The following is a 26,174-nucleotide window of genomic DNA, read 5'->3' as shown; positions in this document are numbered from 1 at the left end:
TTGAATTTCAACAACTAGTGAACGACAGGCCTAAAATCGCAAAAATTGAAACGACGTGGTTCAAAATGAAACTCCACCCAAACTTCGTGGACTAAAATCAAATTCTTTCACTAGTAAAATTGAGACATTTTTTTTATTATTGGGGGTCGAAGTCGAATTTATGTTTATTTTAATTGCAATTTTGGAGAGTGAAACGGAAATAGTTTATCCAAAAGGGGGTCCCACCTTTTAACGACCTCCAGATTCTCAATGAAGTCAAACCGATCCACAGACCCTCAATAAAGTAAGCTAATCTGACGGCCAGGATCAACTCAACTCACCGCAGAGTTTCCCTCTACAACGCACTCACGGAAAATATCTGGTGGGCGCGCAATAACACGTGACAGTTTGTAAGGCAGTGCGTTTTGTCACTTACGTGGGGCCCAATCAACTGCCCGATGCTTTCCGTCTTCAAAACAGCGCCTAATATATAACAGACCACCGTACTTTTTCACAACTCCACCTCTAATCGAACCAGGTACTTTCTCTCTCGATTTTTTATTTAATTTTTTGCTTAATTTGGGTTATTTAATTTTGGGTTTAATTCGGATTATTATTTTTGGGGTTATTTGGAGTGGTGTAGGTGGGAATTGCAGAGGAAGATCTGATGTACTTGCTGGTGGATCTCAAATATACACAAGATCATGATGGCCCTTGAACAACCCGGTTCGATTTTCTTTTTTTTGATGCGAAATTCGTTTAAAGTTTAAATTTTTATACGAAATTTGATCTCACAGTTACTGCTTCAATTCTCAGTGTGAACTTTGTGCTTGTCAAATTTTGTTTTCGGTGGCGATTTTTGTTGCAATTAATTGTTTTTGTGGTGGGTTTTAGTTTTTTTTTGTTGTGTTTTTTGATTGTTTGGGAGCAGTTTGTTTGGCGTTGTATGATTCAATCTAGGTTGATATGATGCAATTGGGTAAAGTAGAAGTCTTTTGATGATGTGGTATAATATTCTGGCTCGTTGGGAGTGTTTAGATGATTGTAGCCTCTAAATTTAAAAGGAAACGAATGTCGTAGAATATTGTCTCCGTGATGATTGTAGTTTTGAATTGAGATGCCAATGCTGTGATTTTTTCTTTTCTTTTTGAAATTCAGAGAACAATGAAACTTTCATCTTGGCCTCTTTTTTGTTGATAAAGTTATATCTAAAAATCTAATTTGCGGAGTGCATGAATCAAACTTGGGTCCAAGAGACGGATTCACTGCCTTGACCACTGGCCTACTGACATCTTCTTCATCTTATCTAAATATAAAATGATCGAAAGAAGCTTTCAGGTGTAGGTTTCTTCAGTTTTATTGGTAATTTTTTGGGATCAAGGTTCCATCGTAGCTGTACTTTCTTAGAGAGAAACCTGCCATTTACTATTTTGGTATTTTAGTGTATTAGATTCTCTTTTTAAATAATGTGGGTTAGTATAACCGATTACTCTACAAAGTGGCGAGGAACTTCGTTGACCCCTCAAAGGTCCTGTACGTTGCATAACCGAACTGATTTCTTGTGCAATTATGTTGAAATTTTTGTGGCAAGATTTCTGAGGACTAAATTATGACTACAATCAGTCAGTGGTCATTAGAAAATGTAGATGATATGCTCCAATGTAAGTTAACCATGGTCCTGTCCTGTATGCTGCAATGAAGAGTAAATATAACCAATGAGAAAACTGGAATTTTACTGTTTTTCCACTAGGATTAGCAGACAATGAGGGTTAGATGGTGAAACATACTAAAGCCTATGAAATTGGTGGTAAAAATTCCATGAACGGGGGATATGTAGAGAATTCTGTTGAAAGCATCTTAATATTAGTATTTTTCACATTCACAATAGTTATTTACTTTGACGTCAGTCCAGTTAGTCGGTTACACTACCTTAAATTATATATATTATTCGAGTAAGGAGAAGGTCAACATGGAGAGATATTTCGCACATAGGAAGATTTTCTCTTTGCCAAACTATCTGGCATGTTATATTTTGAGTGTCAATTTGAACCATTAATCAATTGGAATCTTTTTTAAATGGGCAGCTCAAACTGGCATTCGGGTATCATGTTATGCCGTATATTTGCAAGAGAATATTACTATATGTATATCATTTCAATTGTGCTACCCTGCCAATAATTACGGGCTAGACATTGTACTGAGCATTTGTATCCACCTTTAGGATGTGCCACTGCTTTGCTTTTAACCCACTTAGTAGTGACTCAGGCCTGGCCTTAGAAAATTTTACTTCCTGTTTCACATTCTCCTATGTTTGTGCTAGGACTTTCCTCTTAGTCCTTTTCAACCCTGTTTAAGTGAAAGTTTAGTAATCCCAGATACCGTGGTAGTATATAACGAGACACGCTTTGAGTTAGAGCAAACACTGCTTATTCTCCTTATTGAACAGCGGTATATTGATCGGCCTATGGATTTATGGGGAGAGGGAAGGTTTAGCTTCAATCCTGTCGCTGCTTACTATTAATTTAAGAAGCAAAAAGGAAATGGATGCAAATTGATCTTTAATATTTTTTTCTTTTGTTTTGAAAAATCCAGGAACTGCGATTTAGGGATTTAGAGAAACCTTGGAATATAGTGCCCCAAGAAGTCCTACTCCCAATTGATTGCTCCAATGGATTGCTTTCTGCCCTGCCCTCAGGTGTGGGTACCCTCCACCATGCAGTTGCTGTACTAATAATTGAAAAAAGAAGACAAACAGAAATGAGTTCAGTTGATGCTAAAACTAAATGAATTCAGTTGCTGCTAAAACTAATTTTATTCGTTTTACTAAAACTAATTTTCTTTGTTTTATTCGTTCTTTTTCAATTAAGAGATACTTGAAAAATAGTTGCCTGGGAAGTCCCAATCCCCCTTTTCCCAGTCCCTGTTGCAAACTAGCTCTTCCCACGACCTAATTCCTTCTGTGGCAGTGTACCTGGCCAGAAAATTCAATACTGAGTCTAGGTGTAACATAGGAAATAATGAATAACAAAAAAGAAAAGATAGGTATTCTGAGAGATGCAATTGTTTCCTGCCTCCGTTTTTCTTGTCTGTTTTCCAGACATAGAAAGTTGATGCAGGTTTCACAAAACCTACTTGTTCTCCTCTGCACTGAACTCAAGTAGTTTACTTTCATCCCATTTGGTAATGATATCACTAAAAGTTGTTTTCCAGTCTAGCAGCTTTACATGTTACAGTTTGATCGAAAATTAAAAGGTAGATGAGTTTGAGGCAGTGAGATATAACTGGATCTGTGTTCTAAACTTCTAATTGAATATGTGACCTTTGAAAAGGATTCTGAACTCAATCGAGTAGGTTTCTCCTGATTCTGAAAGATTGGACATTGTGTTCTTGGACGTTGATGATGATTGGTGACTGATTAACCAATTGCATCTTAAACACATGAATTTCAGTTTCTCTTTTCCTCGGAGCTGTGCATTGTTTCTACTACATAAGTACTCTAAAAATGTTGAACACATCTATAAAGTTATCGATGCTTTAATTTCGGTGCAATACTGCATGTTGTTCTGCAAACACTTTAAACTCGTCTACTCTTTGTTGTTTGATGTGTTGGTTTTTGCTGGTTATCCAATGACACGGTACTTGTGTTTCATCTCATTTTATTTCTTTCCTGTTGCAGAACATATGGAAAGGACCTGCGAGGCTTCCTTAAAATGCCTCCACAAGGGATTCCCATACAACCTCCAGTGTAATGGGAGTCCCATTGAAGGATTTCCAAATCTTAAAGATGCAATTAGTAATCATCCAGTTGGGGATGTTCCTGAATCAGACCGTCCATTGGGCAGCGAATTTCTTGAACCTCGAACTGAATGTCACGACAAACCTAACTACCATCATGATTTTGGATACTGGTCAACCTTCCATTATGACTCCCAAAAGGTGCAACAGTGCCAGACGAATGCTTTTGAGAGCCAGTTTTATCCCTTTCCCATGGAAAATCGATTTCATTATGCTCCATTCAATATGTTTGCTCAAAGTTACCCGAATGACTTCCAGTTCCAAGACTTTCAGTATTTTGTGGTAATAGACTTTGAGGCTACCTGCGATAAGGATAGAAATCCCCATCCTCAAGAGATAATCGAGTTTCCATCTGTGATAGTGAGTAGCATGACAGGCCAACTGGAAGCATGTTTTCAGACTTACGTGAGACCAACATGCAACCAACTCTTAAGTGATTTCTGCAAGGATCTTACAGGAATCCAGCAAATTCAGGTTTGTCCTGAACTTAGCCTGCTTTTATTTATCCATAGGAACAAAATACTGTGTAGACTTCTTAGTGGCTGTATTTAGTGACATTATCCTGATTGTCTAACATGATACGGTCTGGTGAATCATCTTATGGGTCCATCGTATGTTTTACGTCAATGTTATGTTTGCAACTGTTAAAGATGGGAATCTTGGTTGAGTAATGTGTGGATTTTCATTGGCTCAATTAGTGTTGTCAACTGTAAAGTTGTCAATAATAGTTCCACCTATGCTTAGCAGAAATTTTTTGTCCTTAGTATCCACCCACCTCCCTTGGGGAGTTAATTTCATAAGCTATAATCCTGCTCCCACTCTCTATACATCTTATATGCTATTGGCACAGCATGACTTTGCTATTCAGTGTAGAATCTGTAGATCAATTCTGGAAGAATTTGGATAGTGATAAATTGCTGATTACTTTGAATCCTATGGTCACTATGAAGATAAATTTTATACACAATCACCTTGGGCTGAATTAGGTCATGTAATATATAAGTGGTGGACTTTATAGTTCATGATAGAATATATGATAGTTCTCATTGTGGTCGCATGGAAGATTTGATGCGACAATGATTGAAAACATGCACCCTAAAGCTGTAGTGTACTTGCTCACACATGTCTATAGATACTCTTAGCAGTGGACTGAAATGGAGTAACTGGCATAGAGAGTAGGTTGAGTTTGCGATTGATGCTATGAGCAGTATTCTACAAAATGAGTTATGAAACTGAATTTTGTGGAGGAGCTATTTTCCAGTTTTGTTGGTCAAGAAAAAAAATGGTTATGAAAGTGAAGTTGTATGAAACTATGTCCTTGTTTGGTGCAAAGGATTGGTTTGGAATGGATAAGCCACTATTTCAAGGTCTGCTGAAAGAAGAAATGAAAATTTTGTGGCTAACTTGGAGGTAGGAGAAAGTTTACTTTAGAAGAGAAGTTATCCATTCCTATCCTCCCCAAAATGAGAGGATTCAAAGGGAGAAGTTTTCTTCTTGGGTAGTCCTCATCTAATCCCCTCAAAATGAAAAAATCATTATCTTCTACCTTCAAAATACATTGAATTTGGACGGTTATCCATTCCAATCCAATCTCTATACCAAACGAGGTTTTTATATTTTAATTTGTAGTTTATGTTGTAATGGCATGCTTTGTGCGTACTTCTTAACTTAGAATCATCTAAGTCTCTAGATATCACCACATTCTTTGAGTACTGTATGCAACTTTTTGTTGTGATATTGTGTTACCAGTGTTTCTCTTCTTTCTTTACTGTGATCCGCTAAATTCATTGATGATGAATATGGGTATTGGTAGGTGGATAGAGGAGTTACCATAAGTGAGGCCCTTTTAAGGCATGACAAATGGCTTGAGAAGAAGGGAATAAAAAACACCAACTTTGCTGTTGTGACATGGTCAAACTGGGACTGTCGGGTCATGTTGGAATCTGAGTGCCGATTCAAGAAAATTCGAAAGCCTCCATATTTTAACCGGTAAGAAATGCAGATCAAAGAAACTAGTGTTCATTGGAGTTATTTCTGTAGTGAATATAAGAAAACTTTGTCAATAATTTTTTGGTGTTTAATATATACAGAAAAGAGATCAGAATATTTCTCATATTTTCATGTTGATTTTCTCTTGATAGGTGGATCAACTTAAAGGTCCCTTTCCGTGAGGTTTTCGGTGGTGCTAGGTGCAACCTGAAGGAGGCAGTTCAAATGGCAGGGTTGGCATGGCAGGGCCGTGCTCACTGTGGCCTGGATGATGCCAAAAACACTGCTCGCCTACTTTCGCTTCTCATGTGCAGGGGCTTCAAATTTGCCATTACAAACTCATTGGTGTGGCAGACTGCTGACCGTCCCTTGACAATGAAACAATCCCCAGAGCACATGTCACCACCACATCACCCTCTGAAACTGAAGGAGATGGGCGCTCCAGTATTCCATTATCATCACCCATTCTGTTTCTGTGGGGTGAAGAGCAGCAAAGGTATGGTCCGGAAGCCAGGGCCAAAGCAAGGGAGCTTCTTCTTTGGCTGTGGAAACTGGACCGCCACTAGAGGCGCCCGTTGCCATTACTTCGAGTGGGCTTCTGCATAATCGAAAGTAAGAAAGAAATTCCTGATCTTTCGAGATCTTATCCTAAGCTTATTCAAAATTTCTTCTGTATAAAAAAAGACCAAAAAGGGAAAAAAAAGAGAGAGGACGGAAGTAGGGATTGTCTCCGAGAGGAAGCAAAATACGGCATTTTTAGCCGGCTGGTGAGGTTTCTGATTCACCCAGAAGAATAGATATAAATAGTTGGCTCAAACTACTTATGTTTCTGCCAAATATTTAAGTACTCTAAAAAGGGAAGAACTTCAACCTGTAAAGATGACTTTGATGTTGACAGACGGAACAATTTGGGGAGTGAATTTGGGTAGTGATTTTAGGATGATGGTGCTTCTGCATGCATGCCTGAGAGCTCAAAAAGGCATGCCAAATTATCTTTAAATAAACTTGTGAAATAGGGGAGACTTATGGTTTTCTTAATGCAAACTTCTATGGGCATCTCTGTAGAGTTGATGTGCCCACTTTGCTTGCTGTTCTTTTTTCGTTGCGGTTTTTCGATTGCTGGTTGTGTAATCTGGAAACAAAAACAAACCATCCCCAGACACTTTTTAACTATTCATAACACTTAGATGAGTATGCGTGTTTTGATCAGAGATAATGGTCGATATTTCTATGGAAATATCCAAAAAATTAGAGAAAGATAAGGAAATGGAGGGTGAAGTCTAAAACTTCACCTCATATCGGAGAAACTCTCAAGTCTTGGCTAAAATCAACATATATCGTCGATATTTATGACACATCTACTAAATATTGAAATAACTCTTATAATTTTTTCAAATCAATATTTGACAATTCTTAAAAGTTTTATTTTAAATTTCCAACACTTCTATCGAAAGCAACCGATATCAACATCAATATTCGATATGTCCGTCAATATTTTCACATACCACATATCGATATTTTCACAGATACTGATATTTTAAACAATGGTTGTACGTTCCTACCTTGGTTTCAACCTCATGAGATTTGAAAGGAATTTTCTTTTTTAATCCAGCCATTTTTATCTCTACACGTCAACCAGGGAAATGAGTGCGTTGCAATCATCTCTGGCGCCATGGGAGCCACCATGGGCGATAGGGCTGGGTTCGGTTTTTTTCGGTTCGGTTTTTTCTCAAAACCGAAACCGAACCGAAATTTCGGTTCGGTTCGGTTCGGTTCAAATTTTTTTCGGTTTTTTTCGGTTCGGTTTTTTTTCGGTTCGGTTTTTTTCGGTTCGGTTTCGGTTTTTTTCGGTTTTTTTTTTTTTTTTTTTTTTTTTTTTTTTCTTTCTCCCTCCAAAATTATTAAAAAAAAAAAGGAAATATAAAAGTTCACATTCATATTAATAGGCTAGGCGGAATGAAAAATAAGGAGGAGGAGGGTTAGGGTTGTTTTGTTAAAAAGATTAAAAAATTAAAAAAAATCTCACAAATCCTGGAGGCATGAGGGTTCGAACCCATGCCTCCATGCTTGTAAAGTTTCACTGAAACCAACTTGGCAACAGGTTCTGTTTTGTTATGATTGTATGACTAAAATATTTATAAATATTCAAAAAAATTATATATATATATATATCGGTTCGGTTCGGTTCGGTTCGGTTTCCGAGCCTCAAAAACCGAAACCGAACCGGTCAGATTCGGTTCGGTTCGGTTTGACAATTTCGGTTCGGTTTTTTTTTCGGTTCGGTTTTTTTCGGTCTCGGTCCGGTTCGGTTTTCGGTTTTTTTCGGTTTTCGGTTTTTTGAACCCACCCCTAATGGGCGATTCAAGACGTTTTGGTTTTTATCTAAACTACTGAGTTTGAAGTGTTTATTTCTAAATTAAAACTTTTTCAAGGCTACAAAATTTAGAAATCAACAAAAAAGATGCTATAAAGAGGTCCAAGTAATTACAAGATGGTACGACAGTATCTCTGCAGTTATATATAACAGGACTTCTAGTTCTAATGAGGCCGAGGGCATTTAACCTTTTACTTGCATATAACTCATTGAGGACGATAAAGTCATGTTCGAATCCCACAACACCCTCATTACGCCAATCTTTGTTTCTGCCTCCTCAAATGAAACGCCCGTGGCCATAGATGGGTGCGGAAGCCTCATTGCCCTTCGAGCTTTAAGCTCTTTAACATCCACAACATACGTCCTCAGCTCTTCTAAGTTCCTACCGTACCATTGGCCACGCACCTGAAACACATTTCCTATTCCGAGCTCCTCTCCATTTGCGCCTACCAGCACAACAGAGTCACCTTGCTTGCACTGTGCAAATTCTGCAGGACAACTGGCAACTGCTTCTGCCACGTTATTCTCAGCTACCGCTGCCATAGCAGTTCTCAACATGGTTTGAGGATCTCTCCTCGCATTTAGTTGGGCGGAAGCATCTCTACCAGGACTATCGGGGGAGATGTTGGACCTTTGCCCCCGCCCACCTTGCTTGTCTGGCAAAGCATTGTCAGCCTCTGGTGTTGCACGAACATCCTTAGCTGTGCGGGCTAGCCTGGCTTTTCGATTGTTTAACCTGCGGAGACGCAAAACATTGATGTTTTAAGCTATTAGGATACTGAAAGTAGTTTTAAGCAATGCCTTGGAGAAACAAATACAAGAAAAATGGGGATGGTTTACCAATTTTTTAGCTGTGCAAATGTAACCTCAGAACCCTGGATGACACAATGGTACATTTCTTAGTGAAAAGAAGTTTGGTATTGTTGTTGATATATAGCGAAGAAATTCAACATACGTTATTTACAAAGTTTGAAGTTTTGAAGTATCAACTTACTTGAAAACTTAATTTCTCAGCCAATGATTGTATTGAGGATGCATTTCGCTGCATATCAGGTTCATCCAGTAGGGCTCTCTCAACAAGTTCTACCTGCATATCATTCATTATTGTTCGTTTGCGTTTTCTCCGCTGCTTTTTGTCAGACTGAAGAGTTTCAACCTTTTCATCCTCTGGGGTTCCCCCATATCCACTTTCTTTTATGTGTGCACTCGACTTTGGATATTCACTGTTTTCCATCTGATCAGCTTGTGTCTGAACCACTTGTGTCTGAACCACTTGTTTCAACATTATGAGCATCTCTTTCGTACACCCTAAAAAGTCTAGAGATGCATTCCCAGATACACCTTTGCCTTCCCTGACATCAACTTGTCCGCATCTTGAAAATCAGAATTCTCAGACATTTCCTCTAGGTTAGCACTTCTGTTATTAAGCTTAGAAGGTTGTTTACTCAATAATGGCGGCGCACATCCTCCAGTACTCGGACCGACCCTCCTACCAGGAATCAAACTTTACTCTCAGGTCACTATGTTGAGAAATAACTACTACACTGTTAGCAAACTCCAATGCCCAATGTATTATCTTAAAATATTGAATTAAGCATGCAACAGTGACTATTAATGTATATTTCAAAGATACTAAACAGTTTGTCTCCCCATTGCTACGAGTCTCATGTTAAAGTTTATTGTGTTCGTGAAGCTTGTCATACCAAAGTACACATTGAAACGCGTCAACTTAATAATGTGGCCATACAGTGCAAGTATAACTACGAGCATTTTGACTCCACCTGGAAGAAGGGAAAAATGCCAACTTTTACCTGATGATGATCATTGATGTTGAGTTTAGCGAATTCATCTATATACATTGACTCCTTGTGTTTCTTTGTCTGCCAGCATCATTATTTGGAAATATTTAAAGACATAAAGGGTAGGGGGGAAAGGAAAAAACAAAATGACAAAACTCATTTCTACCAAAAAAAAAAAAAAAAAAAAATTTACCTGAACTCGGTTTGCTTCAAATTCAGCCGAAGTGATTAATGATTGTAAATGCTTAGAGAAAGCCCTAACATGTAAGTATGAATAGAAATAATTTTCTGAACAGAGAAGATGAGGAGGAGGACCTTGTTCGATGATCGGATTCTTGAGCTCGATTAGTTTGGATTGCGATTTGCAATGCCACACTGTCTCTGCTCTGCTGCTAGGTTAGGTTAATATATATAGACAGTACATAAATGAATCGCACCAATTAGATAGATAAACTCAATTTCTCACAACCCAACACATAAAACACATAAATCCAACCTTCTGATCATTTTCTCCGTTCACAGTAAGAGAAAGACCCATTACCTTGATCGTTGCTGGCAGTAAAGAGAATGGCCTAGTCTCGTCCCCAATCAAGCACCCAGAGATTCGAAGCTTAAAGCTATTCGTCGGAATCTCTTGGTCGTTCATGGTTGGTGAGACGGAAGCCCTGTTCGTGGTTTGCGCAGTGCAGGTCACTCAGACCTCCATCCCGAACTGAATCTGTGAAAAAAAAAAAAATACTAACACCTCACTTTTGTTGTTTTCAAATTATAATGGGTTATTCTTAAAAAATTTTGAGTCCAGTTTTGCAAAATAGGCTTACCAAACGGATTTTTTTACTTTAAAATTTAAAAATTATTTTTGAGTTAAAAACTTTGAACTCAAATTCAATACCAAACAGGCCCTAAGTATCTGTACGTAACACAAAACTTGTCTGGCATCAAATTTAGCTGAAGAGCATTATCTCAGAAGTTAATTATTATATAATAATTGTAACATCTATCAAGTAGATTCCATGTAAAGCCCATTATACAACCACGAGACCATTGCCAGCTCTGCGTGCGAAGATGATCTTAACATGGTTGAGGTAAAATTCTAGCACATCTAGCATTAATAATAGATTCAGATACCACAAAAAAGAAACATGGTTGACAGTAAATCATCTTAGGAGCTGTACGTCCTCCTCATTCAAAAAATTGGGAATTAATGATTCTGCATGACTTATCAACGAACCTACACATAAAATTTATTTGTAAGGAAGGAACTTACTTCTACAATTGTGTTTTACAAAAAGATTATCAGAGGATGATTATTACGCAGATTTCTGCAAACAGTTGCAGCTTTAGAAGTATCAGAAGCAAAGGAAAATCTGGGCAATGTGTTGGATACATCCATTTGCAAGTACTCCAGAAATTTGTTAACAAAGTGGTTCCTCTCCTGTTCTGTAAATTAAAATAGAGAACTACATTAGTAAGACAACAAAACAATGACATGTACTAGTTGAAGTGATTATGAAGAATTACAAAATCAAGAACCACCATCACAGATGGTGGGAATGAAACAATGGAGATTTGCAATTATTTTCACAAATAATGATGTTCTCTGATGTGAATAGGAAGCCTGGGTCACGATACTGTTAAAATTCAGTAACACAACTACACAAATAAGTCTAACAGGATTTGAGAGAGATATTTAGAAAGGTTTAGAAGATGAATTCAGAGGAAGAACACACGCATAGAGCATAACTCTTGAACTTCTATCATTGTATTTCTACATAAGCATGATAGCCCGAAGAGTCACTTAACTGATGAAAGAATGAGAGAGAGAGAGAGACATAACCTCAATTCAATCTCAACCAACCATTACAACATATCTTAAGATCAAGACACTTGTCAAATGATAAGCCCTATGAGATTTAATCAACACATCACAATTTTACACAGTAGCTCAGCCTATGAGCTGAGACATAACACACATAACAATCTTGTAACGTTTTCTAATCAGCTCAACAACTTACATACTAACACTCCCCTTTAAGTTGTGAACTGATTTCACTCCAAGGAGATTTCTCAAGTAAGTGAACTGCTCCCTTGCCAATGCTTTTGTAAAGATATCTGCTATTTGCTTCTTAGTAGGACAGTGAATCAAATCAATTACTCCTTGCTGCAATGCTTCCTTTATGAAGTGATATCTTCTGTTTATATGCTTGGTCTTCTGATGAAAGATAGGATTCTTGGTGATGGCTATGGCTGATGTATTGTCACAATTCATTGGTGTTGCAACTGTTTGCATTTCACCAAAATCCTCTAGAACAAATCTCAACCAAGTAGCCTGTGTTGTTGCTTCAGAAGCACTGATATACTTTGCTTCGGCTATGGATAATGCAACACATTGTTGCTTGACTGAAGACCAAGAGAAAATCCCATTTCCAAAAGTAAAAGCATACCCGGATGTGCTTTTCATATCATCCTCTGAGCCACTCCAGTCACTGTCACAATATCCCATTAAGAGTGTTCCTTCACCTTTCTTGTATTCCAAACCAAAATCAAGAGTTCCTTGAACATATCTCAATACTCTCTTTGCTGTTCATAGTGCTTGTTAGTGGGACAATGCATAAACCGAGATAAGAGACAGGCAGCATACATTATATCAGGTTTAGTTGCTGTGAGATACAGCAGACTACCTACAATCTGTCTATACTGAGCTTCATCTGCATTTCCACTTCCATCTTCTTTTCTCAGTTTATCACTTGGAACCAAAGGAGTACTCACCGATTTGCAATTTTGTAGTCCGAATTTCTTCAGAAGAGATAAAGCATAATTCCTCTGATGAATGAAGATACACTCCTCAGTTTGGATCACTCGCATACCAAGAAAATGGTGTAAAAGACCAAGATCTGTCATCTCATACTTACGCATCATCTCAGCTTTGAAAACATCCATTAACTCTTGACAATTTCCAGTATATATAATATCATCAACATAGATGGATACTATGATCAAATCTGTGTCTCCCTTGTACTTGGTGTACAGAGTTGCCTCACTGATGCTTTTCTTAAATCCACAAAGCATAAGGTATGAATCTATTTCACCATACCAGGCCCTAGGTGCCTGTTTTAGACCATACAAAGCTTTATGTAATCTATAAACCTTTTCTTCCTCTCTTTGCACCACAAACCCATCTGGTTGTTCAACATATACTTCATCTTCTAATACTCCATTCAGAAAAGCTGATTTCACATCTAGTTGAAATAACTTCCATTTATTTTTTGCTGCCAGTGCAATTAGAGTTCTAACTGTGTCTAATCTTGCAACAGGTGCAAAAGTCTCATTAAAATCAATTTCGGGCTTTTGTGCATAGCCTTTTGCAACAAGTCTAGCCTTGTTCTTTTGAACTGTTCCATCCAAATTCAGCTTTGTTTTATACACCCATTTTACCCCAATCACAGGCTTATTTGAGGGTCTTCTCACCAACTCCCATGTCTGATTTTTCTCGATCATATTCATTTCATCCTTCATTGCCTTTTTCCAAGCTTCATCCTGTGCAGCTTCATCAAAGGATTCAGGTTCAACAATACATAAGTGGTATCTCTCATAGATCTCGCTCAAGTTCCTATACCTCAGTGGAGTATTATCATACTGAGATGAGACCAGTGAGCTACTTGATTCACCAATAGCAGTAACTGGAGAACTTCCAGCTTGAATTTGAGACCCATCAGATCCTTCTTGTTCATGAGATTCAGACATCTCATCAATTTTATCCAACTCTGAAGATTCAACTGCAGATAAAGGAATACAAACTTCCTTGACTTTGTGTTTCTCCCAGTCCCATCTACCATTCTCATCAAAAATTACATCCCTAGATAACAAGACCTTTTGAGTTAAAGGATTCAGAACCCTATACCCCTTTTCACAAGTACCATATCCAATGAAAACACCCATGACACTTGTTTCTTCTAATTTGTGTCTTAGATTCCCTGAAATAAGAGAATAACAAACTGAACCAAACACTTCCAAGTGTTTAACCCCAGGTTTTCTTCCACTAAATTTCTCAAAAGGTGTAGTATTCTTCACTGCTTTTGTAAGACTCCTGTTTAGCAGATACACAGATGTGTTTACTGCTTCACACCAAGGATTGTATGGGAGTTCTTTCTCAAAGATCATGCATTTTGCCATCTCCACAATTGTCCTATTTTTCCTTCCCTTCAACTTCAACCAAAACTCCAGTGCCAACTTGGACTTTTGCTTTCACTTTCCTGTCAATATCAACAAGTAGATCTTCTCTGGATGTCATATGGTTACTACATCCAGTATTTATATACCATTCATCACTTCTTCGGAATGATTTGCATAAAACAAATTTCCAGTTTCTTCAACCTGATTAGCAAAGTTCACATGTTGCACAGTCTTGTTCATATTACAATACCTTGCAATATGCCCAATTTTGTTGCACTTGTGACACTTGACTTTGTTTTTAACCCAACACTCTCCATAGTGAAGTTTATCACAGAATTTACACTTATCCCCAGTGTTGTTTGCCTCATTCTTCACAATGAATCCACCCTTATTACTCCAATCACCCTTGTTACTCCATTGTTTCTCTTTTGGCTTAAAATTCTTGTGATATTTGTTACTGTTTGGCTGACCATAGAACTTATTAGACTTCGGGACAAATTTCAAACTAGTAAATGCTTTCTCCATACTACTCTCTCCATGTCTATCCAACCTTTGTTCATACCCCTTCAAGATAGCTACAACATCCTGTGCATCTATGGTGTCTAAATCCTTAGTATTCTCTATCACAACTGCAATACTATCATAGGACTTAGGTAAACTGATTAACAATTTCTGAACAACTCTTTGATTACTTAGATCTTCACCATAGCTCTTCATTTGATTAATCAGATCAAACAATTTAGCAATATACACAGAAAGAGATTCACTATCATTCATGCGAGTATATTCAAAATCTCGCCTAAGACCTTGAAGTTTCACAGATTTTACTTGTTTATCACCAACGAACTCTAGTTTCAGAATGTCCCACGCAGCCTTTGCACTTTCCTGAGTTGCAATCCTCGAGAAAATTTGATCTGAAACTGCACCTTGAATAATACCCAGTGCTCTAGCATCCTTAACTACATTCTCACGCAGCAGCTTCCTCTCCGCCTCTGTGAGTTCCTCCTCCTTCACCGGAGCTCTGTACCCACTCTCAACCATATTCCACAGTTCATACGAGCGAAAGATGGTCTTCATTTCGATTTGCCAGAAATCAAAATTCTCGCCATTGAAAATTGGGGCCCGGAGTTCTCCTCCTCCAGATCCAGCCATATTAGACACTCGAATCACTGCAATAAGCTTTTGCTGTGAATCCGAACTCACCCACTCGTAGAAACAACGCCCAGAAGTTTAGATCGAACTCGGCTCTGATACCATGTTAAAATTCAGTAACACAACTACACAAATAAGTCTAACAGGATTTGAGAGAGATATTTAGAAAGGTTTAGAAGATGAATTCAGAGGAAGAACACACGCACAGAGTATAACTCTTGAACTTCTATCATTGTATTTCTACATAAGCATGATAGCCCGAAGAGTCACTTAACTGATGAAAGAATGAGAGAGAGAGAGAAACATAACCTCAATTCAATCTCAACCAACCATTACAACCTATCTTAAGATCAAGACACTTGTCAAATGATAAGCCCTATGAGACTTAATCAACGCATCACAATTTTACACAATAGCTCAGCCTATGAGCTGAGACATAACACACATAACAATCTTGTAACGTTTTCTAATCAGCTCAACAACTTACATACTAACAGATACTGGGAGTGACAGGAAATTCTAAACTTGCATTTAGTAAGTCATCTGACGAGGAAACATCCAAAACCCATCCGGCTGTTACAAATGAATCATACTCAGTACCGCCATCTTCTTCCTTTAAAGGGAGTTCAGAAGAACACCAACAGGATAAAAAATCTCCATGCGGGAGCAAAAATATTGCAGTCATCACTTTAGTCTGGAGGGACATACAAAAGACAGTAAACAAAATCTCATGATGAGAAACTATTTAATACAAATGCATGATGCGAGGTTCCTCAAAAAATATAAACGTATGGTGAGAGCACACTGGATGTATCTAACTATGTGGATAATGTAATGGTTTCTAATGAAATAAGAAATTTTAGCTTCTCCAATGTTAGAGAATACATTGAAGCACAATGATGGTGCAAAAAAAAGAGTGAAAAACAATAGAAGTAAAGCACTAATACATAAGAGGATAACAAAAGTAAACCCAGACGAGAGAGAGAGAGAGAGAGATGATTATAGCTTACAAAGTAATGTGTCACGCAGGATTGAAAGTTTTAATCATCGGAAAATATATCGGCTAGGCGCATTGCATTGAGTTGCAGAAGCCCCACTGGGTAACTTCTATCAGAACCTGCAGCAAAAGATCTGGGGTCTTTTCCAAAAGCAGTCTTCATTACCTCAAGAACCTGCATCGAAACCACTAAATTAACAGCAAGAAGCTGGAAAATTAAAAAAATGGCTGATTAAAACCACCATTCTTGAGAGTTCATAAGATGGAATGAATGCTAACCTCCAATACAACAGACTTTGCCAAATCTAAGCTTGCTGGCGAGCTGGAAACTTCGTCCAGGTAAGACATACTTTCTGCTTCACTCAGGCTCAATAGCTGCAACAAGGATAGTAGTGACTGGACAGCAAAATGTTTATCACAAAAGGTCTCGGTTTAATTAACACAGTTTGATTGTTTAAGCCTTCTCTCTCTAAGGGTGTTAAGTAACACGGATACAATCAAACTGGTTAGATTTTAGCCTTCTTTCTCTTTAAAAAAATCTTGCCATCTCCCATGATTGTCATTCTGCACCGCCATCTACTCCTCCGAAGTCATCCAATCCTCTTGCTCTTCCTTTTCTTCATCATTTGACATCTCTAAATTTCTAGAGCACTAATTAGCTTAAAAATTGGTATGTGTTCAATCGATTAGTTCAACTTTTGTATTGAAACTTTGTAGGTGAAGTTTTTGTATTGAAGCTTTGTAGGTGAAGCTTTTGTATTCAAGCTTTGTAGGTGAATCTCTTGTGTTGAAACTTTGTAGGTGAAGCTTTTGTGTTGAAGCTTTGTTGGGCACCATAAATTGATTTTCCTTCACACTACCTTAATCAAGAGTGTGTGAAGCTTTTGAGAATTGTAGTTGCTCTCCATTGATGAAGCTTTGTTTGATGTTGAAGTTTTGTTGTTGAAACTTTGTTTGATGTTTAAGCTTTGTAGGTGAAGCTTTTGTGTTAGTCACCATAAATTGGTTTTGCTTCACACTATCTTGATCAAGAGTGTGTGAGGCTTTTGGCATTTGTTGTTGCCTTTCATTTGTTGAAGCTTTTGTTGGCACTATAAATTGAGTGTGTGAGGCTTTTGACATTTGTTGTTGCCCTTCACTTGTTGAAGCTTTTGTTGGCACCATAAATTGATTTTGCTTCACACTATCTTGATCAAGAGTGTGTGAGGCTTTTGAGAATTGTTGTTGTCTTTCATTGATGAAGTTGTTGCGTTCCATAAATTGATTTTGCTTCACACTATCTTGATCAAGAGTGTGTGAGGCTTCTGACATTTGTTGTTACCCTCTATTTGTTGAAGCTTTTGTGTTGAAACTTTGTGGGTGAAGCTTTGAGGTTGAAGCTTTGTTGGGCACCATGAATTGATTTTGCTTCACACTATCTTGATCAAGAGTGTGTGAGGTTTTTGACATTTTTTGTTGCCCTCCATTTGTTAAAGCTCTTGTGGTGAAGCTCTTGTGGTGAAGCTTTTGTGTTGAAACTTTGTAGGTGAAGCTTTGAGGTTGAAGCTTTGTTGGGCACCATGAATTGATTTTGCTTCACACTATCTTGATCAAGAGTATGTGAAGCTTTTGAGAATTGTAGTTACCCTCAATTTGTTGAAGTTGTTGAATTTCCCAATTCCCTCTTTTTTTTTTTTTTTTTTTTTTTTTTTTTTTTGGGGGGGGGGGGGGGGGGGGGAAATGTAGGAGAGACAACATATACAAATTTTGCTTCCACACTGTTGAGCAAAAGATTGTGATGCAAGCCACACCTTGTAGTAGTCGAAGGTTTGGATGAGCCATATAAATTGAATTTGCTTTGGACAATCTTGATCAAGAGTGTGTGAAGCTTTCTATAAGCTGGCATTGTTACAGAGGAGAAATGTTTGAAGCAGATGTAAGAGGGCTGAAAAGGTTGATCTTCGTATACCATGCATTGAAGCTGTTGTTGGCTTGCAATAAGACTTTGTTGGTGACTATAACTCTTGTTAGGCATAAGTGCTCCCCTAGTTGAGTTGTAAAGTTTGAGGGTTTTTTATTATTTATGAATGTTAGGAGTTCACATGTACAAGTTGTACCACTCGTCTTCTGGTTGGTGGAACGAATGATGAGTTGCTTTCATCACTTGGTTAGTGGTACGAATGTGAGTTCCTTTATCACCTTTCATCACATTTCATCACTTGGTTGGTGGCACGAAGATGAGTTCCTTCTTCACCTGGTTGGTGGCATGAGTGGCAAGTTGTCAAATGATGTTAGAGTACGGGTTGTACATTTCATCACCTGGTTGGTGGTATGAAGGAGAGTACAAGTTGTACATTTCATCACCTGTTTGGTGGCATGAGTGGCAAGTTGCCAAATAATATTAGAGTACAAGTTGTACATTTTATCACCTGGTTGGTGGCATGAAGGAGAGTACAGGTTGTACATTTCATCACCTCGTTGGTGGCATGAAGATGAGTTCTTTCTTCACATTTCATCACTTGGTTGGTGAGAATAAGGGCGAGGTGTCGAGGCACATTGTAGCAAGTGTCGAATGACACAAAGTATGTTGAACCCTTTCGAAGCACAGTTGGCTTATGTATGGATGTGTTGGAATGTATGATGTTTATGTATGAATGTGTTGGAATGTATGATGTTTATGTTGATTGACATAAGTGATGCTTATGAATGTTTTGCTATGCATGAAGGGATCCATGCTTTCGATAGATGAACCCTGTTGGTTGTAACACTTAGTATCACATACTTTGTGTCAAAGTACGCATGTTGAAGCTCTGAGTTGGAGTATAGGGGTAGGTCAGCGTAGACCAAGTGTTCTAGTGCTAGGAATGCAAAAGACTCAGAAGAAGTTGTCTGAATTCCCTCTTCTTTAAATATTTGCCGAATGGCTTGTGTGACAAAAGATCTCAAGTGGTTGAGAGTCAAAACATTTGTAATGTGTATGCCTTCTTATAATAGTATTTCCTTCAATACCCAGTCCTCCACTTTGAAAAAGTGAGGCTTGGCCCCATAGTCATAATAGTCAACGATACGTTCACCCCTGGTTGTCTTGATACGAACTTTTATCCATCTTGTTGTAATAGGCTTGCTGAAAGTAAAAATTCTTTCTCTTACCAAGAGACAAATACATTTGGTGACTTAGCGAGTAGCTAAATGAGGCAGGAGATGATGCAATGGGTGTCTGAATGGCCAAGATCTTCTCACTTGGTAGAACTTGACTTCCACTTCCCACTTATTGATAGGGGTTAACCATATGGGGGTTCCCTTGGTATGTCCTTGCTTCGGCGGAGGCGTGGTTGTAAACATGTGCCATCACCCCAGAGTAAGTCTTCCAAGTGTTGGCATTGATCATGTACTTGAAGAAACAATCACGTAGGCCTGCCGTGAAGGCTTTGAGGGCGGTCTTGTCATCTGCCTCAGCGCAGCGAGAATACTTATGGCTGAAGCGGTCGGCATACTTTTGTAGTGGCTCGTCTGGCTTCTGGCGAATAGTGTACAAGTCGTCTGCGGAATGCAAGCGATCTGTCTGGAAAATGTGTTGAGAGATAAACAGTTTCCTTAGTTCCTCAAATGAGTCTACTGTCTTAGGTGGAAGATGGCAATACCAATTCAGAGCTCCGCCAAAGAAGGTAGAGGGGAAGATAATACATCGTTCTTCGTAGGTATGCATCCGATATGCCATGGTGGACTCAAAGAGGTTAAGGTGTTCAATCGGGTCCTCCCTTCCAGTGTAGAGCTGTAAGCCAAGCTTCTGCTTTGTCTTTGCTTGGAAGGGGTGTCGAGGATCCTCATTGTAAGAGGGCCATGCCTAGGTTGGTTCCAGTTAGGTATTTCGGCCTGACGTTCGACCTTCAACTTGTTTACTTCCTTAAGGAGTTGTAGGACAAGGGGGTCTTGAGTGGAGTCAGTACTGCTGGATCTTTCTTCCATAAGTCTTCATCTCCTCTTGGAAGTAGGAAAGCTTGATCAAGGGCATGAGATTTTTCTTTGGACTCACCGTACTGACTGCCAGGGCGAGCCTGTTTAAACGCCCCCGAGTCCTTCGTACCTTCATATTCCTCTAAGGTATGTCACTTATTCCCTAGATTGGCAGTTGTCTTGGGGTATGAAAGATGATTGAATCTTTCAGAAACCCTTGGGTCATTGACCTTCGAGCTTATGTGGATGGGGTTCTCTCGACGTTGCCTTAGGAAGTCCCGACAGTCGTGATAAACGGCTTTTGATCCTTCTACTCCTTCTGCAAGAATGTGCCTTCCTCCACTTCTCCTGCTTTGGGTCGAAGCAGCTGGGTCGAGAGAGGTCTCATGTTGATCAACTCCTTGATGAGTAACTCGCTCCCCATTAGGAATATCCATGTTGAAGGCAGGTGATCCCTCGTGTTGGGGGGCACCTAGGTGGTGGTTGACTTCCTCAGGGACGATGAGTTCGTGTGTTTGAGTATGCATATCTTCATGGAGCATCCCGAAGAGCTTCTCATACTGCTCCTGGAGGATCTCATTCTTTATCGCTATCTTGTTGTTCTGAGCCTCTAGCTCATCGACTTTAGCCTGAAGAGCAAACTTCTTTCGTTCCTTCTTTCGTTGCTTCGCACTAAGTGCGAGAGGGGTGTCATTCTGCGTGCTGTGGCTTCCTTCACTCCCCATGTTGGAGAGGGGTGTCTGGTCGAAAAAAAGTGTACGAATAGTGGAAACCAGCTTAACAAAGCTGGAGAAAGTAGAAATAAGTGCGATTCCCACAGACGGCGCCAAATGTTGATGCACAAAATCAGCGAGGACTTTGGTACAACAGAAAGTGTCAAGTTTGTGACATTCGCTAGATTGTTCTGGTCATTAGTGTGGATAAGTATGTAAATGAATAAAGATAGGGAAGCAAACAACACAAGATGTACGTGGTTCACCCAGATTGGCTACGTCCACGGAGTAGAGGAGTTCTCATTAGTTGTGAAGGGTTTACACAAATACATAGGTTCAAGCTCTCTTTTAGTGAGTTCTAGTGAATAGTTTAGTGCAAATAACATTAGGGGTAATTGTGGGAGAATGATCCCCTTTTATAGAAGAGAGTTTCTAGTTTTGTTCTGACATTGACACGTGTCGTGCTGTGATTGGCCTCTGATATTGACATGTGTTGCGTTATGATTGGCCTCTGATACCGACATGTGTCGTGTTGTGATTGGCCTTCTGGTTGGAGGAAAAGTCTTGTGGGTCCTTGACGGTATACTGTTGACCGGTGCTTAGTAGTTTCGAGATTGGTCAAGTATGGTACAAACAAGCTTCGTGTTTAATGAGTTTGGTATGTTTCAATTAAATGAGAATCTTCTAGACTCTATATTCCTATCTGTGGTAGAAAAATGGGTACGTCCGTGATAATTTTTGGTAGATCAACGAATATTTTTAACCGTGGATATATATATATATATATATATATATATTTTGTCGAAACCGTGGATATTTATTAGATACAAAAGTTGTGGACAACAATTCACATTACATTGAATTGTGGCTAAAAAGTATATCTCCTTTGCATGTTTTAAAGGCGAACTCATAGCTAAGCAGTTTTTATTGTGGAGCAAAACTTCAGGAATTGATCTAACCTGGATGTGTAATTGAGTTTATGCATTTTAATGATTAAACTGATAAATATTTCAACCACATATGGATTAATATTGTTGTATCTTTTAGCCTCTATATGCCACAAAAGTTGCAGACAAATATTCACAATACATAGAATTGTGGTAAAAAAGTATATTGCCTTTGCATGTTTTATAGGTGAACTCATAGGTAAGCAGTTTTTATTGTTGACCAAAACTTCGGGAATTGATTTAACTTGAATGTATAATTGAGCTTATGCATTTTAATGATTAAATTCATAAATATATTGACCGCATATGAATTTAATAGCGTAGTGTCCTTTAGCCTCTATTGTAACATCCCACATCGCCCAGGGGAGTGATCCTTAAATGTATATTCACATCTCTACCTAGCACGAGGCCTTTTGGGAGCTCATTGGCTTCGGGTTCCGTAGGAACTCCGAAGTTAAGCGAGAAGGGGGTTAGAGCAATCCCATGATGGGTGACCCATTAGGAAGTTGCTCGTGAGTTCCCAAAAACAAAACCGTGAGGGAATGGTAAGCCCAAAGCGGACAATATCGTGTTACGGTAGTGGAGTGGGCCCAGGAAGTGATCCGTCCCGGGCCGGGATGTGACAAATTGGTATCAAAGCCAATTCTTGGGCGGAAGTGTGCCGACGAGGACGTCGGGCCCCTAAGGGGGGTGGATTGTGACATCCCACATCGCCCAGGGGAGTGATCCTTAAATGTATATTCACATCTCTACCTAGCACGAGGCCTTTTGCGAGCTCACTGGCTTCAGGTTCCGTAGGAACTCCGAAGTTAAGCGAGAAGGGGGCTTGAGCAATCCCATGATGGGTGACCCATTGGGAAGTTGCTCGTGAGTTCCCAAAAACAAAACCGTGAGGGAATGGTAAGCCCAAAGCGGACAATATCGTGCTACGGTAGTGGAGTGGGCCCGGGAAGTGATCCGTCCCGGGTCGGGATGTGACAATTTGGTATCAGAGCCAATCCCTGGCCGGAAATGTGCCGACGAGGACGTCGGGCCCCTAAGGGGGGTGGATTGTGACATCCCACATCAGGGGAGTGATCCTTAAATGTATATTCTCATCTCTACCTAGCACGAGGCCTTTTGGGAGCTCACTGGCTTCGGATTCCGTAGGAACTCCGAAGTTAAGCGAGAAGGGGGCTAGAGCAATCCCATGATGGGTGACCCACTGGGAAGTTGCTCGTGAGTTCCTAAAAACAAAACCGTGAGGGAATGGTAAGCCCAAAGCGGACAATGTCGTGCTACGGTGGTGGAGTGGGCCCGGGAAGTGATCCGCCCCGGGCCGGGATGTGACAAATTGGTATCAGAGCCAATCCCTGGCCGGAAATGTGCCGACGAGGACGTCGGGCCCCTAAGGGGGGTGGTTTGTGACATCCCACATCGCCCAGGGGAGTGATCCTTAAATGTATATTCCTATCTCTACCTAACACGAGGCCTTTTGGGAGCTCACTGGCTTCGGATTCCGTAGGAACTCCGAAGTTAAGCGAGAAGGGGGCTAGAGTAATCCCATGATGGGTGACCCACTGGGAAGTTGCTCGTGAGTTCCTAAAAACAAAACCGTGAGGGAATGGTAAGCCCAAAGCGGACAATATCGTGCTACGGTGGTGGAGTGGGCCCGGGAAGTGATCCGCCCCGGGCCGGGATGTGACATCTATATTGGTATATGTGGCAAAAAAAATGGGTAGCTCTATGAGAAAATTTTGTAGATCGATGAATATTTTCAATCTTAATATTTATTAGATACCATAAATTATGAGTCTATTCGTGAAAGTTTAAGTCAATGCCACATACAATATTTGTTAAGATATATTTAGGAAACTGTTATTAGCACTCCAAAAAAATCTCATTCTACACTTTGCACATGTGTATTTTTCTTTCTAATTATAGAAAGTTTGGAGTAACAAATGAAAATTTTGGAGTGCTAATAACAATTTTCTATATTTATTTACATTTTATTTTAGTTTAGAAGTCGACTTCCTTTTTTTTTTATTTATCAAGTTGGGAGTATCATTGACTGTGACCATGTGCAACTAGTTGTTGATTCGTTTTGAATAATCAACATTATTTCTTACAATGTCTTGGACGTATGAATACTAGAAAGAAAACGGTCATGATACAAGCTGAATAAGAGTAGTACTAATTAGTAAACAACTTGTACATGATGTTTGCTTATAACACAATCTCAAAATTTAATTAAACTCACATAACAACGATAAATAAAGGCATCATCACAACTTAGGGGTGGTGAGCAATCCCATTAAAATAGAACTTAATTTATACATATTAAAAACAAAAAAAAAATTGATGCAAAATCTCCCAACGACTAATACTATTCCAAGCCATGCATGAAACATACACATTTATCCCTTCATGCCACTTGGTTATAAGCAAACATCATGTATTTACGAATATTATTCCAAGTCATGCGTGAAACATACACATTTGTCCCTTCATGCCACTTGGTTATAAGCAAACACCATTTCAAGTCATGGATGAAACATACACATTTGTCCCTTCATGCCACTTGGTTATAAGCAAACACTATTCCAATTCATGCATGAAACGTACACACATTTGTCCCTTCATGCCACTTGGTTATAAGCCAACACTATTCCAAGTCATGCATGAAACATACACATTTGTCCCTTCATGCCACTTGGTTATAAGCAAACACTATTCCAATTCATGCATGAAACGTACACATTTGTCCCTTCATGCCACTTAGTTATAAGCCAACACTATTCCAAGTCATGCATGAAACATACACATTTGTCCCTTCATGCCACTTGGTTATAAGCAAACACTATTCCAATTCATGCATGAAACGTACATTTGTCCCTTCATGCCACTTGATTATAAGAAAACATCATGTATTTACTAATACTATTCCAAGTCATGCATGAAACCTACAAATTTGTCCCTTCATGCCACTTGGTTATAAGCAAACATCATGCACAAGTTGTTTACTAATTAGTATTACTACTATTCAGCTTGTATCATGACCATTTTCTTTCTGTTATTCATACGCCCAAGACAATGTAAGAAATAATGTTGATTATTCAAAACGAATCAACAATTAGTTGCACAGGGTCATAGTCAGTGATACTTCTAACTTGATAATGAAAGGAAGAAAAAAAAGGAATTCGACGTCCAAACTAAAATAAAATGTGTATAAATATAGAAAATTATTATTAGCACTCCAAAAATCTCATTTGGCACTCCAAACTTTCAATAATTAGAAGAAAAAAAATACACTTGTACGGAGTGTAGAATGAGATTTTAAAGTACTAATAACAGTCCCTAAGATAAGACTTTCGCAAATAGACTTTCGCCCTAGACGGCTGTACGTAGGCGTTTAAACCAATAATAATCATAGTACTTTTGCAATACTAGCATACAAACGTCACTACTGGCGCTCGACGGCATTTTATTATATAAATGGCGTTTATTTTGATCAAGCTAAACAAACTAGACGAAATCAACGAATTATATATATATATATATATATATATATATATATATATATATATATATATATATTATGTACTGTGTAAGATTAAAAATCTAATAAAACCAAAGAATATAATGTTTGAAAAGAATACTACGGGCAACTTAGAGTGGGGAATATTGTTAGATTTCTAATGCTATCAATACATCCACCAAAACCTGAATAATTTTCCTTGTTGAATGAGAAAAATAAATTCAGAATTTAGACAAAAGTCAAAATCTATAAATTGGCATGAATCATACTTTTTTATTTTGTTTTATAAATATACAAATTTAGAATTTTGGTGTGGATAAAAATTAGAATTTGAGACCTCTAATTTTCAAGTTTAAATTCCATGTAAATCATTATTATTTCCAAATTTTTATGAGTAAGAGTTTAACAATAAAAAATATAAAAAGCTCAACCAAGAGTTGCCACCACCACCACATGTCACCACCACATACCACTGTTGCCGCCACACTACCACCACCCGCCGCTATCACCGTCGCCACCACTGTCCATAACGCAGTCACTACCACCATTACTAGCATATCTCCTAACTACAATTTTTTTTTTTTTTTGTCAAATTAATTACAGTCTCTCATTTATATATTAATGACTCTATACACACATTGCATTCCGTATTTAAATTTCATTGTTCTTTTAAGTTAGCTGAACAATAAAATTCACAAACTCTATAAAAATAAAATTTCGTCATTTTGGGTGATCTTACATTTATTTATCCAAACGCAGTGTTGATTCGACTTATTCACTTACTTTTCCATAATTGCTATTATCGA

General features: G+C 38.6%; 1 protein-coding gene and 1 pseudogene across 4 annotated transcripts; one reads left to right on the top strand and one right to left on the bottom strand.

Annotated features, from left to right (window-relative positions):
- Positions 1-417: 417 nt before the first annotated feature.
- Positions 418-6,857, top strand: LOC137735175 (uncharacterized). Of its 3 annotated transcripts, none has more exons than XM_068474571.2 (5): positions 418-517; positions 623-705; positions 3,656-4,248; positions 5,588-5,763; positions 5,916-6,857. In XM_068474571.2, the coding sequence occupies exons 2-5, from the start codon at positions 684-686 to the stop codon at positions 6,367-6,369; spliced, it is 1,245 nt and encodes a 414-aa protein (XP_068330672.2). In that variant the 5' UTR covers positions 418-517; positions 623-683; the 3' UTR covers positions 6,370-6,857. The 3 variants fall into 3 exon arrangements, with proteins under 3 accessions (XP_068330672.2, XP_088553685.1, XP_088553686.1); XM_088697559.1 differs by having other exon boundaries at positions 495-517; positions 615-705; XM_088697560.1 differs by having other exon boundaries at positions 499-517; positions 2,572-4,248.
- Positions 6,858-8,249: 1,392 nt separating this feature from the next.
- Positions 8,250-16,726, bottom strand: LOC137733313 (nodulin homeobox-like; annotated as a pseudogene). The gene is made up of 11 exons (XR_015964346.1): positions 16,538-16,726; positions 16,272-16,433; positions 15,749-15,955; positions 11,473-11,554; positions 11,251-11,376; positions 11,098-11,167; positions 10,433-10,601; positions 9,949-10,017; positions 9,132-9,495; positions 8,978-9,012; positions 8,250-8,873 (listed from the first exon to the last, which is right to left on the bottom strand). The product of XR_015964346.1 is annotated as a nodulin homeobox-like (transcript).
- Between the last annotated feature and the right edge of the window lie 9,448 nt (positions 16,727-26,174).

Source organism: Pyrus communis, chromosome 7 (assembly GCF_041283825.1).
Source record: "Pyrus communis isolate YQ-2024b chromosome 7, ASM4128382v1, whole genome shotgun sequence".
NCBI classification, from domain to species: Eukaryota; Viridiplantae; Streptophyta; class Magnoliopsida; order Rosales; family Rosaceae; genus Pyrus; species Pyrus communis.
The sequence above is the reverse complement of the archived record's forward strand: the minus strand, read 5'-3'. Positions and strand labels throughout refer to the sequence as shown.

Coding starts and splice junctions, on each gene's coding strand:
- LOC137735175 (XM_088697560.1), top strand. CDS start 3,418: ATGAATTTCAGTTTCTCTTTTCCTCGGAGCTGTGCATTGTTTCTACTA. Junction 4,249..5,587: donor CAGGAATCCAGCAAATTCAG/GTTTGTCCTGAA, acceptor GGGTATTGGTAG/GTGGATAGAGGAGTTACCAT. Junction 5,764..5,915: donor AAGCCTCCATATTTTAACCG/GTAAGAAATGCA, acceptor TTCTCTTGATAG/GTGGATCAACTTAAAGGTCC.